At 36.8% G+C, this 15,345-nt stretch overlaps 1 protein-coding gene across 4 annotated transcripts in view; it reads left to right on the top strand.

Annotated features, from left to right (window-relative positions):
- Nucleotides 1-14,833, top strand: part of samd14 (sterile alpha motif domain containing 14) — a 15,656-nt gene extending 823 nt beyond the window's left edge. For 3 of the 4 annotated variants that reach the window (XM_016289298.1, XM_016289296.1, XM_016289297.1), the window contains 8 exons: nucleotides 2,208-2,257; nucleotides 6,004-6,161; nucleotides 7,797-8,154; nucleotides 8,997-9,084; nucleotides 11,226-11,294; nucleotides 11,418-11,553; nucleotides 13,292-13,405; nucleotides 14,564-14,833. In XM_016289298.1, the coding sequence (XP_016144784.1) occupies nucleotides 2,215-2,257; nucleotides 6,004-6,161; nucleotides 7,797-8,154; nucleotides 8,997-9,084; nucleotides 11,226-11,294; nucleotides 11,418-11,553; nucleotides 13,292-13,405; nucleotides 14,564-14,725 (1,128 nt within the window). In that variant the 5' untranslated portion in view covers nucleotides 2,208-2,214 and the 3' untranslated portion in view covers nucleotides 14,726-14,833. Of the gene's footprint in view, nucleotides 1-392; nucleotides 453-2,207; nucleotides 2,258-6,003; nucleotides 6,162-7,796; nucleotides 8,155-8,996; nucleotides 9,085-11,225; nucleotides 11,295-11,417; nucleotides 11,554-13,291; nucleotides 13,406-14,563 lie in introns of all 4 variants that reach the window. The other variant, XM_016289299.1, reaches the window with a different exon arrangement.
- The last annotated feature ends 512 nt before the right edge of the window (nucleotides 14,834-15,345 follow it).

Genomic DNA, 15,345 nt, shown 5'->3' with positions numbered 1-15,345 from the left:
CACCCGTCTCACCCGCAAAGCCCTCTGCATTGCAGGTGATCCCACCCACCCGACACACAGCTTCTTCAGTCTGCTGCCATCAGGGAGGAGACTGCGGAGTCTCCAGGCCAGGACCAGCAGACTGAAGGGCAGCTTTATCCATCAGGCTGTCAGGAAGCTCCCGCGCTTCGCCTCCTTGCCCCCCCCCCCCCCCCCCCCAATTCTTATAGATGGGATAATGTGTGTGGGGGGGGCAGTTTTATGGCCATTAGCTTCATATCTCCATCACAGTGAGATGACTTCTGAAAGTGAGGCCCTTATAGTCATATAGACAGTGTCAGTGGCCTAGACAGTCAGATTACAGTGATTTCTTATCAAATTGTAGTCCTGTCTTGTGTTTATTCTGTATTTAGTGACTGTTTAGCCCCCAAAAAGGAGCAAAAGCTGTCACTGGAGCAGTATCATTTCACAAGGTAACTTTACGGTACTAATAGGTACCTTTTAGGGGTAAATAAGGAATGAAAGTGACAGCTTTTTTACCTTTTTTTCTGAGCGTGTAAAGAGGCCTTGGTTAATGGATCAGAGGTTTGAACTTAACCACAGGAGAGGTGAACCTTTTTCAACTATCTCTCCTAATCACAATTCATCTCTAAACACACTATTTCATCATTGTAAAAATGCTGTTAAAAGTTATTTGGTTAAAAACTATAATAGAGCTAATTGGGCATTTTGTGTAATTTTACAGCAAAGTACTAGAGATAACTACAGTTTTTGGAAGTGAAAAAGAAGAACTCATCTTATAATTTACAGTGGGAATTAATGTTTTTACAGAAATCTGTGACAGCTCACATTTGATTGCAATTCCATTGAAATAACGGTTTCTACTTATTTTCTTATCAATTGTGTACATTAGGGTTTTATATTACATTTAATTTTATTGTAATATAACTATTTTAATTATTTTAAAATTATTTTATTAAATGTTTATTGGGGAAGTCGTGGCCTAATGGTTAGAGAGTCGGACTTGTAACCCAAAGGTTGCGAGTTCGAGTCTCCAGTCCGGCAGGGATTGTAGGTGGGGGGAGTGAATGTACAGCGCTCTCTCCCACCTTCAATACCACGACTGAGGTTGCCCTTGAGCAAGGCACCGAACCCCCCAACTGCTCCCCGGGCGCCGCAGCATAAATGGCTGCCCACTGCTCCGGGTGTGTGTTCACTGCTGTGTGTGTGTGCACTTAGGATGGGTTAAATGCAGAGCACTAATTCCTAGTATGGGTAACCATACTTGGCCACATGTCACTTCACTTTAAATAAGGATTATTGCTTTATTTTAGTGTTGTTTAATGTTTGTTACCATGGTGGTGTTTTGTATTTGTGTGCATGACACTGTGTGCACCTTCTATGTATTATGTACCTCAGCTTGTGGAAGACCTACTTGTGATTAGCTTTATTTTTATATCCTGTGCTTTTTAAAGGTGGTTGTCAGTATATTGTGAAGTTAAATCATATTTAAGTAATATCTTATAACATTATTTCAGTTTATGAAATATAAGTTGTTGTTTTTTTACTGTAAATGTAATTTCAATCAGTAAAACTTAAAATGTTCTAGGCAACCACAGCTGCCTTTTTAATACCATAAAATTCACAGTTTTTTTCTTTAACAGTGAAAATACAGATAAACAAAAATGTGCAGATCAGCCAGATAGATAGATAGATAGATAGATAGGGCAGCAGATGGCACAGTGGCCTGTTGCCTGGACACTGTGTATGTGGCAGCCAAATCCAACCTGGCTAACTGGTCAGTGCCGTTTATGTGTGTGTGTTTGTGTGTGTGTGTGTGTGTGTGTGTTTTGTGCCCCTACTAAAGGGTTTGTTTATGTGAATTTACCAGAACTAGAGTATGTAATATAAAATACTACACATAAAATAGCACTTGGTTTCCCTATAATTCAACTACAATAATTCAGAAATGTTACATTACATTACATTACAGTACAGTACTGAGCTTGGTCAATTATTTTCAGTTAATTTAATTTAGTGGTAGTTTGAGGAGCAGATTTTAGAATCAGCATTGCACACACAAAAAGAACAAATTTGAGCACTTTTCAATTGATCAGTGACATCTGTGCTTCCCCACTTGAAAAGCACAGACTGCCACTGCTCTGTTTGTGGCCAAGAAATGTTTTCTTGTCCATATGCATTTCAATTGTAAAGTTTCACTCTTTCAGATTGAAGATGTCCTCCACTCCACTGGCCGAGGCAGAAGAGGATGTGTTTGGTGAGTGACCTCTCCCGTCTGCCCATCCCCTCCCCCCTCCATTAATGTCCAGATCTTCATTTCCACACTCCCAATGCACTGAGCGCATTACAGGAGAGAGCAGCTACAGTCTGGCCTCTAAAAGCACCAGGGGCTATGATTCTCTCTGAGCATGTGCACTGGTTGGTTTTAGAGTCGTAAATATTTTATTAAACATGTTTGTGAATTTTTAGATGCCATCTATCATGGTTGGGGAATGATGGTAGATGTAATGGGCACATTTAAGAGTTTGGCTTCACAGGAGTTTTGTACAGGCTTTGAAGGTGCAGCTTGCTGAGTCAGTGTCTACGTCACCAAAGGAATTAGTGCTGAGATCTGAAAACAAGTTGGGAGAAGAAAGGTTGCTATGGAATAGAGTAGAACCATGTGACAGGGTTTAAAATACAACATTTGTATAAGCATGCTCCCACTCCCCATAAGCAGCCTACAACAGAGAATGCATTAGTGCCCACTTTTCTGTGGCGTTGATTCTGGAAGTATTTTTTCCATTTATTTTTCCTATAGGGATTTAAAAAAAAAAAAAAGTCTTTGTTAAAGCATTATAAGCCATGAACCAAGCCAACCAGCTGCGAAGTGAATCACAACATTACATATTTTATTTGAAGCAAAACAATAAAAAAGACCAAGGTACAAGATTGTGAAGGGATAGTTCACCCAAAATTAATTTCTTTCATAATTTTTTACTCTTGTCATTCTTTCATCATTTACTCACCCTCAAGTTGTTGAAACCAGTATTTTTTTTCTTTGAAGAATGCCAAACAGTTGATGGTAGCCATTGACTTAAAGGGGTGGTTCACTGTTTTTTTTCTAGGCTTAATTGTGTTTATGGGGTGCAGTCATGTGTTAATGCTTAGTTTTTAAAAAAACACATTATTTTTAACATAATTTACCTTTATTCCACACCGTTCTGTCCCTTCTCTGAGAAACACGCTCATCATTTCCTGCTTTTATGAAGCCCCGCCCTCAGAAATAGGCGATCGACTCTGATTGGTTAGCTAGCCCAGTGTGTTGTGATTGGCTAACCCGCCTCTAGTGTGTGTCTAAGCGTCCCGCCCCTCATCTCAGTGGCATGTGCTCCGGTTGTATTGTAAACAACAGCGTTGTTAATATCGCTTATCAGAACCTGTGCAAGCATGGCTTTTGATGGTAGGCCTATGTTTTTTGTTTGTTGTTGTCTCATACCTTTAGATACGCTGTTATTTGTAAATGCTACTGCTAATGTTAGCTTTTAATATACGGTTACTGCATGCGCGTCCATGTTTAACGCTTCTCATAGCTATGTGAAAATAAGTGTATAATTGGAACAGTTCATTGTTGGAGCTGAGCTGAATGAGGAAGAGAAAGAGAAAGAGAGTGAGAGAGAGAGAGAGAGAGATGCAGAGTGTGTGCAGAGCAGGGGGACGTGAGGAACATTGAAGAGGATCGTGCAGAACCTGTGCAAGCATGGCTTTTAATGGTAGGCCTATGTTTTTTGTTTGTTGTTGTCTCATACCTTTAGATACGCTGTTATTTGTAAATGCTACTGCTAATGTTAGCTTTTAATATACGGTTACTGCATGCGCGTCCATGTTTAACGCTTCTCATAGCTATGTGAAAATAAGTGTATAATTGGAACAGTTCATTGTTGGAGCTGAGCTGAATGAGGAAGAGAAAGAGAAAGAGAGTGAGAGAGAGAGAGAGAGAGATGCAGAGTGTGTGCAGAGCAGGGGGACGTGAGGAACAGTATTAAGAACCGCTGCTTTAGAACATTGATTTTGAAACTTGTGAATCCATTAGAATTTTTAGAAGACAGAATCACGATTCATGTATGAATAGATTTTTACGTGCACCCCTAGTTTTCTCTTCCTCTTCTCTAAAGCAGCGCAGCATGGCCTCGCCCCCTTCATTGCGTGTGCCCGGGGGCGGGGTTTATCTGGGTTTGTGATGTCACGAACCCGGGAAATAACTCGTTGTAGTCCCTACCAGCCGTTTTTGTAGGCATTAAACTGCCAGAATTTTAAAAGACAATATCCCCGTTTGCATTGAACTTTCAGCTTCGTAACTTTGCAGATATTGTTTATAATCAAACAGCAACATTGCACACTAACTAACGTTAAAAAAGTGAAATCGCAATCAACCACCCCTTTAAAAAAATACTATGGAAGTCAGTGACTACCGTCAACTGTTTGGTTACTAACATTTTTCAAATATCTTCTTTTGTGTTCAACAGAAGAAAACTCATACATAAAACTTGAGGGTGAGTAAATGATGACAGAATTTTAATTATAACTATCCCTCTAACGGCCTCTAACGGAAGAACTACATCCAAGCATTGCGAATGACATAGTCAAATCAAAAAGGAAGAAATATAAAACTATTAATTTAGAGTTGTTGATTACATTAAAGTTAAAGTGTATATATATGAAAATAAGTTGTTAAAGTATATATATATATATATATATATATATATATATATATATATAAATAAGTTGAACTAATGTGTGGTGATGGCCATTGTAAAGACTGTAAGTCTATCCCTCACAGCCTGCTTTTCATCCGTCTTAAATTCAATATGGTGTCTAAACTGACTAAGGTCTATAGTATGTGTACAATGCTTAAGCACATTTTTTGTAGGCATGGAATACTTGGATTAATTTCGTTTCCCAAAATATGCACTGTACAACACAGCATATGTCCAGAAAAACTGCTGTCACTAGGATGGTACCCTTCCAAAAGGTACCTTATTTAGCCTACTCTTAAAAGGGTAGTAGTACCTTAAAGGTACATGTTATTACCTCAAGTGTACAAATTAGTTTGTTGTAAATGGTGTATATTAGTACCTTTTGAAAGGGCACCACCCCAGTGACAGCTTTTGTACAATGTTTTCAATGTTTTCTCGTAATGTGGTATCCATCAGTCCAATGCTCTCAGTTGACCTTGACCATGTCATATGAGTGCTTTTGGCTGCTTTTACTGCCTTTACTTGCCACTCACAATTAAAAATTAATTGTGATGGCGTCATGTGACAAACAGTGATGTCATGTGCCATCAAAGTTGTACTGACATAGTACTAACCAAATAAATAATTTGTGACATGCACATATTATCTTTTTTAAAAAGTACAATTCCGCTACATGCTACAATACTACTGTTTTAAATAATGCAGTACAGTATGAAGAATCCAAATGTCATAATTTATCAAAATTAGTCAGTTTATATATTTATTTGATTCACAGAGTAATTTAAATCACAGCAAATGTTATACTTATGAATATAATCATGTGGATTTGTGTAGTTTTTTTTTCACAAACACAAAATATTGTAATATGAATACTTAGATGAAGTTCTTGTTAATGTAGCTACATATTTACACAGTGCCATTCTCTCACTTTAGTATATTTAGTATACTAAATATACTAAAGTATATTTAGTATATTTAATACCAGGGTATACATGAGGAATGACCATCATTCATATAAGTAATCTAGGCTGTTGACAGCTTAATAGAGCTTCAGGCCTGTTTTACGGTGTCACTGCATTTTATGGATTGTATCGAGAACACTAATGTGTGCATGAGTGTGTGTTGAGAGGAGTGCAGCAGTCTTTTATCAGGATTTTCATCATATTTGTGGTGTTAGTTTGTGCGTCTTGGGCTTTTGTCTCCAAATGCTCAATTTCAAACGAGCTCAGGGAGTAAGCATACGTCTGTGTGTTTTATACCACATTAGATCTGACGGAGGCGGTTCCAGAGACCGAACGACTTGACAGCAGTCTACAGAAAGCCAAAGCACAACTGTCAATCAAAACCAGGAGGCATCGGCCCTCCCGAACCCGACTGAGAGACAGCGTGAGCTCGATAGATGGAGATGACAGCATTGATAGAATGGTGTGTGTATGTTATAGATTTCATGCATCTGACTGAATGAGTAGTTCACCCAAAAATGACAATTTTGTCATGTGTCATGTTATTTACTCACCCTCTTGTCATTCCAAACTCATATGCTGTTATAAGAGCCATCACCATACACTTATTTTTTTTGATGGAGCGACAATCCTGACTCACTCAATGCCCTACAGGTGAAAAAAGAATTGAGATAGTCGTAATAAGCACTATACATAGAGAATCTTTGGGGTATTGTCAAGAGGAAGATGAGAGACACCAGACCAAACAATGCAGATGAGCTGAAGGCCGCTATCAAAGCAACCTGGGATTCCATACCACCTCAGCAGTGCCACAGGCTGATTGTCTCCATGCCACCCCGCACTGATGCAGTAATTCATGCAAAAGGAGCCCCTACCAAGTATTGAGTACATGTACAGTAAATGAACATACTTTCCAGAAGGCCAACAATTCACTAAAAATGTTTTTTTTATTGGTCTTATGAAGTATTCTAATTTGTTGAGATAGTGAATTGGTGGGTTTTTGTGAAATGTGAGCCAAAATCATCACAATTAAAAGAACCAAAGACTTAAACTACTTCAGTCTGTGTGCATAGAATTTATTTAATACACGAGTTTCACAATTTGAGTTGAATTACTGAAATAAATGAACTTTTCCACGACATTCTAATTTATTGAGATGCACCTGTATATAAAAATACAGTAAAAACTGTGAAATTATAGAATATTAATAAAACTTATTACTAGCAAACCTTCATTTTAGCAGCTATTACTCCAGTCTTGAGAGTTACATTCTGAGACATTGATGTGGTCCTCAAGACACTTTTCTTATTTTCTCTATTGAAAATAGTAGAAAACCATGATACATTTTTAGATGATTTTTAGATTTATTGAATAATATATTGAAATTGAAATATTTGGTAAAAAATTATAAAAGTCTTTAATGTCACTTTTGATCTATTTAATGCATCCTTCTTAATAAAAAGTATTAAGCTCTTTATTGGAATTATTCATGCTGCTTTTTGGTGGTAATGTTTGGAGCTTTAACAGGCATGGTCAATAAAAAAAGATTTGCATGATTTATTTTAATTTTTTTCTTGATCGATAATTGATCTTTGTGTGTGTGTGTGTGTGTGTGTGTTCCATAGAAGAAAAAATAACAGCATATATGTTTAATACAGAATTTTTAGGTAAATAATTCCTTTAAATGCAACCTTGAGATATAAACACCAGTGTTGTATTATAACTGAGAAACTATTATAGTTTTTATTATCATGTTTAATAGTTTATATTTTATGTTAAGTTTTAGTAATTCTGTAGTCATTTTTGTTATTTGTGTAAGTTTTCTTTAATATGTCTATATAGTTTTAGTTTTAGTTATTGTAGTACATCAAGTTAACCTAAATGAAAATGAGAAATGTTACTTTGGCAACCAGCTGAAACAAAATGTTTATACTTTTCAAAAAATAGTATTTTTATTTGATTTCATTTAATGGTTATTTTATTTCAAGTAACAATATTTATTTATTTAGTTAGTTTTAGTTTCAGTTGACACTAAAAAACACGCATTCATGTGAGTCTCATGGGATATGATATGTCATTGTGTGTGTCTGCGGTCTAGAGTTATGGCGGCTCCGTGCAGACCTCCTCTTCACCAATCCACCCTTCCTTTCGCTGCTCCTCCCCCTCCTCTGACCTGCTCCTTTCCTCCCCTTCCTCACGGAGAGACCAAACATTCACCTTTGACCCCTACGCTGTGGTTGGAGAAAGGGAGGCACAAGATGAAAGACGGAGCTACAGGCACCTCCTGAACACTTCCTCTCAAGAGGCTTTGCCCCTCACCACGTCTAAGTCTCCCTCCAGGCCATGTGTCCATTCAGAGACATCTTCCCCTGCCCATCTTTGCCAGGCGGACCTCCTCAAGTCACGTGAGGGCAGCCAACCCCTTCTACACTATGGAGAATACTCACAGAGCGAAGGTTTGAACTGCATACGAACATCTCATCTAATGGAATATCGTAAATATCATTAACTTTGACAATAAATGTGAATTCTGATTCTGAAATTAATTTGATTCTAAAGGGATTCTGATCCTGATTCTGACTCTGATCTGGATTACTGTAGATTCTAATTTTGAGCTTCTATTCTGATTCTGATCTGGACTAAATTCTGGGCCCAGTTTTTCAAAACTTTTAATCTGGATCAGAAGGATTCATATTTGCAAATCCCCTGTTTTGCTATTCTGGATCAGGTAAACATTCTTACTTTTGTGCTTTTTTTTTCAAAGCAACATTGGATTAGATCACCATGATCCAGATACAAACTTTTCCAGATCATTGAATCCAGATTACCAGTGCTCTAAATGGGACTACATATCACAATATAGGATACATTTTTAAAGTTTGAAATGTTGTTCCTGAAATCCACCGATATAATCCTGATGTTTTTGGATCAGAAGTATCCCAATCCAACTAAAAAGTTTTGAACAACACACACTAAAGGTTTGATCCAGATCAAAACCAAGACTGGATTATGTGATCTAATCCAATTACATTTTTTTTCTTTTGAAGATATGAACCCATCTAATAGCCGAAATCCATTTTCTGACATATGTTTTCCCATTTACAGCTCTGGAAATTCAGATTTGTTCATCTGGAAAATTAGTAATATTGGATGATCCAATCAAATTTGCTGGGTAAAAAAAAACTTTATCCTGGATAGCAAAACATAGGATTTTCAGATCTGGATCATTCTGATCCATATTAAATGTTTCAAACACCTGGGCCAGATTCTGATTGGGATTTTAATGATCTGTTTTCAGACGACAGTCATGACACAGGCCCCGATGAACCTGATAGTCCAACGGTACTGCTGGACAAGAAAACCAGGAGACGTTTTCTTGATCTGGGGTTAGTATCCTACAAGTTTCGAACTACAAAAAATCAGCAATTAAATGTTTTAGATGAAGGTTGGTCTATTTATCCTGTTTCTTTAACCACAAACTTTGTCTTACATTGAGTTTGCTAACTGTATGTATATACATTTTGGAAGATGTTAAATGTTAAACATGCTTGAAATCAGCAATTAAATGTTTTAGATGAAGGTTGGTCTATTTATCCGGTTTCTTTAACCACAAACTTTGTCTTACATTGAGTTTGCTAACTGTATGTATATACATTTTGGAAGATGTTAAATGTTAAACATGCTTGGCAACTATAATTAAGCAATTTGTAGATATACCCTAGTAAAAAAGTAATATATTTAAAATAGATTTATTTCACACTAAGTATAGTTCAAATCTATTTCTATATAATCTATATAGTTCAAATCTATATTTGTGCTTGAACTATTTCCTGTGGCTCAGTGGTAGAGCATTGCATTAGCAGCGCAAAAGGTTGTGGGTTCAATTCCCAGGTGTAAGGTCCACACACTTGGCCCAAGGAAGGTATCCAGTGGTGGCTGAAGGTTTCTTGTGTGTTCGGTCTTTTAAGTTATTCGATTTTAAATTCAATTCTAATCTGACTCCATTTTAGTATGACCTCGAATTTAGGTTGAAAGGCAAATTGGTTGTTTGTCTGTCTCTAATTATTACTATTATTCTGACATTTGGTTATTCTAGTTAGCTCTTTACTTTATATTTACTCGTTCATTAGGAATCTATGTCGGTCAGGGTGCCTCACGTCGGCTGTTTTACGTGGGCCCCACGATCACAAACACGCCAGTCTGAACATTAGCCAGAGGTTATGACTAATACTATTTAATAGGTCGCCCATGCTTACCATTCTTTAAATAGTAATTCTGTTTAGCCCCCTACAGTTACCCATGTACAACTTAGTTAAAGCTCAAAACAATAATCAGCGGTTATTCTAGTACTATTTGCCTAGCCCCCGATAGTTATATAACTACATACAACTTAACTAAAGCTAAGACAATAATCAGCAGTTATGCTAGTACTATGAAATATGTTAATATTTCGATAGTATTTTTATCTAGCATGTACAAACATCGGAATTTGCATTAACCCAGCTCCCAGAACTGGGTGGTTTACACCTCAATGGGAACAGAAGGTAATTTGCATGGAATGACCCTCTACAGTAATCAAAAAATCTCTTTAACTCTTAGGATCTGTATTATCTTTTAGTCTACTTTTGTAAGATTTAGACCATTGTACCACTCGCCCCGAGACTATTCAAATGACACCAAACATGACTGTAAATATCACGTGCATTCATGCAGAACATTATATTCTACCATTGACCATTCTGAGTGAGCTGAGTGGAGGGAAGGATGGGTGCGGGGAAGGAAGGGGATGAGGAGGAACCAATGCATATGTGAGAGACGTTTTCCCGCATTTTCTCTCAGTGAGATGTGGAAACGTATGTTAATGCATTGTGTGTGTATAGTCTGTCTCAGAAGATCAAAGTGTCTGAAGTCCTGTAATTCTTACACAGGGAACACACATACTGATAAGAAATGTATAGCTTTGAATGCACTATAAGTCGCTTTGGATAAAAGCGTCTGCTAAATGCATAAATTATTATTTATTATTATTATAATTATTGCTGGTGCACAATGCACATTTCTTCATGTTTAAGCCTAAAATGTGTTTTAATGTCACTATTGATGAGGATTGTTTAATCTTTGAATAATATTGGTCTTTAAATGCAAGATATTTAAAGTGTACCTGAAATATATTTGCAATAGTTCCACTTTAACACAATCAAATATATTTCAGTATGTCTTTAGTTGGACCTCAGTCTACACAATGAAAGTGCATTAAGTACGAAATTAGTTGTACCAATTAAGCATACTTTAAGTATACCAGTTTAGTATACTAAAAGTCCAATTGCACTGTATTTTTAATAAGTACATAAACATGTAAATGTATAGTATACTTAGCATGAAATAAATGCATTTCAAATCCATTTTAGTATATTTATTTTTCACTAGGGTACTTTTTGACGACTGTAAACACTGTCCTGTATGTGAGAGCAATCATACAGCTGTAGTAGTGGCTTTAAAGGTTATCTGCTGGTTTTTCTGTGGGCAGGGTCACTTTACGTCGCACATATGGAAAGGTCAGGAAAGACAGATCCAACAGACTATCAGCAGGAACTCGGTATGTGTGTGAGTCTGTCCTGCGTTTATTCAGCTAATGCCAGTAATCTAAGCATCAGTGTCTCCTTGCATACCTGACTGTACAGATGTAGATGTGTGAGGCATTTTGTGTGTTTGTATCCAGGGATTCAGAGAGAACAGAGAACCGGTCCTCGCGTTCCTCTGGTCCACCGTTTGTGCCTTTCTCCTGGTTCAGTGAAAGATTAAGAGGTTCTGGCTCCCCCAAGAACATCCAGTCCCCATCCAGACCTTTCACCCAGGTAACCTAACCTCAACTAGAGTACACAAATTCTGTTATCGTTGTATGAGGAACAATAAAGTGCTGCAGTGATGATGATTTTTATAGGCGAACCCGAAAGTAGAAAATTAGCTCTGTGACCAACAAAAGTTGACTATTTTTATTAGGGATGCACCGATACCACTTTTTCCAGTACTTGCCCGATACCGATACTTTTATTTTTGGTACTTGCCAATACCAAGTACCGATACCAATATTTGTATTGCACTTGTAATTTTTTAAATATTGGGTACAGAAACCAAAAGAGTATGCTCTCTCTCTCTCTCTCTCTCTCTCCCTACCGTTAAGTAACTTGTGCATTGATTTACTTACTACTTTTTTACATATCTGACCGAACTACAAACTTTCCAGTGATGTATGTGAGAAAGGTATATTCACTTGAGAAGCTCGCGCATCTGCGCCGCCGCGCGCTCAATCCACTCAGCGCGCTTTGTTTATCAGCTCGCGCACACCAGGTATACAGGCGTTAATACTGAAAGTTTAACGTTATATTCATTGCATACACATACTTCGTAGTAGACATCCTTAACTCCATTCTGCTGTCTGTTGTTCTGTTGTTTCTTTGTCTGAATATGGCGCTTATCACATGCTGTGTGGTATCGGCGTTTGGTATCGGGGCATTTTAACGAGTACGAGTACGAGTACAGAAGACCAGTATCGGGTCCGATACCGATACCAGTATCGGTATCTGTGCATCCCTAATTTTTATGATAACATTCACAAATGAACACAGCTTTTATGAATTTTGAAGCATAAATACAATTGCCAGAAGTAAAAAAAGCTAAAACATTTGCTATGAATGAGCTTAACCATGATTTCATGACTCATCACCATTAAACTTCTGACAACTCTTCGGTCTTTAAGAACGTTTTCCTTGAAAGTTTCCCTGAGAAATATAATAGTTTGCAAGAGCATGGTTCTAAACACAATGAGGCTGTAAAAGTGGACTAGTGAGTAGATGAGTTCACCTGTTCTCCAAAAACCTCCCATTTAACCACTTGTTAGCAACCACCCTTTTCGAATCAAGTGAAAACTTAAAAAAAGAAAAATCACAAAGGGGTATTACTGATGTATTTTATGTCATATAAAAAAGCTTGTGTTAACCAGACCTTATTTCAAGCATTTAACCAAAAACCTATTCAAAATATAATTGATATTAGGATGGTGGAACCAAAAGTGCTAAAATGCTAACTCGTTTCCAGGTTTTATGTCATCCCTGCAGCACTCTATAGCTTAAAATATTAGAAAGAATGGCGGAAGTTTATTTTCAGTCTGATATTAATAGTTTAAGGCAGCAAATTTGAAGGATTGAGGGTTTGGGCAGTTAAAATATTGGTCCGATAGCAAACCCACAGCCTCTGTGTGTACAGTATTTCTCATTTCACAAAAAGGAGGTGTTTACATAGAACGTTTTAAAGGCACAGCTGCAAAAATGAGCCAATTAATTGTACGGGTCAGAGAGAGGGTGATGAAAAAAATTGCAGTTGCAAATTACTATCACTGGTAGACTGGTAGAAAAACAAAAACAGTTACAGTGAGCCATTTAATGGAATGAAAATAATGATGCACACCACAATTTCTATATGAATTCTCTCACAGATTAAATCAATAGCCTCTTTGACAGAAATTAATTATTTATTTTAAACAGCCAATTATGGAGTATTACAGCACTGTACAGCACTCATTCCTCTTTCTTCAAGGGCTCCAGTACCGATGAGGAGTTTGATTCTTCAGTGGGTTTACTGGAAGACTGCAGACCCTGCAAGACTGAGTCATCACAACCCTATCAGACCCTCCCCGAGCATTCAGACGAGGTGAGATAACATAACTTAAACTCTACTGTAGAAATTACTCACTCAAAAGCTGAATTTTTAGCAGCCATTACTCCAGTATTCAGTTTCACATGATTCTTCAGAAATCATTAAAATATGCTGGTTTGATGCTCAAGAAACATTTTTTGTCATTATCAATGTTGAAAACTATTTTTGCTGCTTATATTTTTGTGGAAACCGTGATACCATTTAAAAGTTTGGGCTCAGGTTTAAACAATTATACATTTATTAATACCTTTATTCAGCAAGGACACATTACATTTGATCAAAAGTGACAGTAAAGACATTCATAATCATGTTACAAATGATTTCTATTTCAAATAAATTATGTTTTTTGAACTTTCTATTTATCAAAGAATCCTGAAAAAAAATGTAGTACCGTTTCCACAAAAAAGGCAGCAAAAAACACTTTCAACATTGATAATTATAAGAACCATTATTACTAATTGAGAACCAATAATGATTAATAATATCTGAGCCCCAAATCTGCATATTAGAATAATTTCTGAAGGATCATGTGACACTGCAGACTGGAGTAATATTAAGAAACTAAATTAAGAAAATTTAGCTTTGCAATCACAGGAATAAATTACATTTGAAAATATATTATATTTTTAATCAAATAAATGCAGCCTTGATGAGCATAATCAAAAACATTTTAAAAATCTTAATTTTTCCTAACCTTTGACTTTTAGTGTATATAAATACACCTAAGAGTGCAGCTAGTTAATGCTAAATCCAAAAAGGTACAGAAAGGTTGCAGAACTGCTTGCAAGAACATCTCAATATACAGGTAGAACATTAATATAGATTTTTCATGAAGTGCAGTTTCAGTCCTCTCAAATGCAAACAGGAACATTTGGAGATCAATGGCTCTGGCACACTGCTACAAAGCATCTTTCAATAAGAAGGACAATCATATTATATTGAAGTGAAACAGATTCACACTAGCTTAATCATATTAAAGGTGGTTTGTGCTGTTTCAATATCCTAAATTAAAGCATTTGGTACATGTGCCTGTTGGTTTGCTTTAGCGGTCATTCTTCGAACATTACACCTGTAACCAACAAATATATTTTGTTCCTTGTGAAAAAAAAAACTGTCGCTCTAAACCATTCTGTGTCTTTTTTTTCTTCCCAGAATGACTGTGACAGCAGCCGTGGCACAGATTTCAGTTTTAAAAAGAAAATGCTTTCTGCTGCTGGTAAAGATAGGACAGAGCGACAGAACGGAGTTCACGGAAAACGGGACAGCGGGAAAAATGGACACAGTGAAGATGGACAAAAATTACTGACCACTTGATGGAAAGACTGAATCTTCTGAAAGACTGAATACAATACACTGCAGGTGTCATTATTAATGTCAAACATTGTGTTGGCTTTCACAATGTATTATTGATGGATATAGTAATAAAGATAACTTGCAAAATTTTTTCATTTACATATTTTATTCAAAAACTGATTCAGGAACGTGTGCAAGGTGTCTGAAGAGTTCAAGATATGCTTGAATAATCTGGATTATAGATAACTGGACCATGAAGTGAAACTCGTTTCAAAACCAGGCTTAGCCATCTTAAAGGGTTAGTTCACCCAAAAATGAAAATTAGCCCATAAATTACTCACCCTCAAGTCTTCCTAGGTGTATATGACTTTCTTCTTTCAGACGAATACAGTCGGAGTTATATTAAAAATTGTCTTTGAACTTTCAAGCTGTTTAAAGGGTTAGTTCACCCAAAAATGAAAATTAGACTGTGCTTTACTTACCCTCGAAGCATCCTAGGTGTATATGACTTTCTTCTTTCAGACGAATCCAGTCAGAGTTTTATTAAAAATTGTCCTAGCTATTCCAAACTCTATCATTGCAGTCAGCGGGTGTTGCAGTTGAACAGTCCACAAGTCGTCAAATAAAGCTCGCGCATTCAT

Source organism: Sinocyclocheilus grahami, unplaced genomic scaffold (genome assembly GCF_001515645.1).
Source record: "Sinocyclocheilus grahami isolate Dianchi unplaced genomic scaffold, SAMN03320097.WGS_v1.1 scaffold243.1, whole genome shotgun sequence".
Classification (NCBI taxonomy): domain Eukaryota; kingdom Metazoa; phylum Chordata; class Actinopteri; order Cypriniformes; family Cyprinidae; genus Sinocyclocheilus; species Sinocyclocheilus grahami.
The sequence above is the reverse complement of the archived record's forward strand: the minus strand, read 5'-3'. Positions and strand labels throughout refer to the sequence as shown.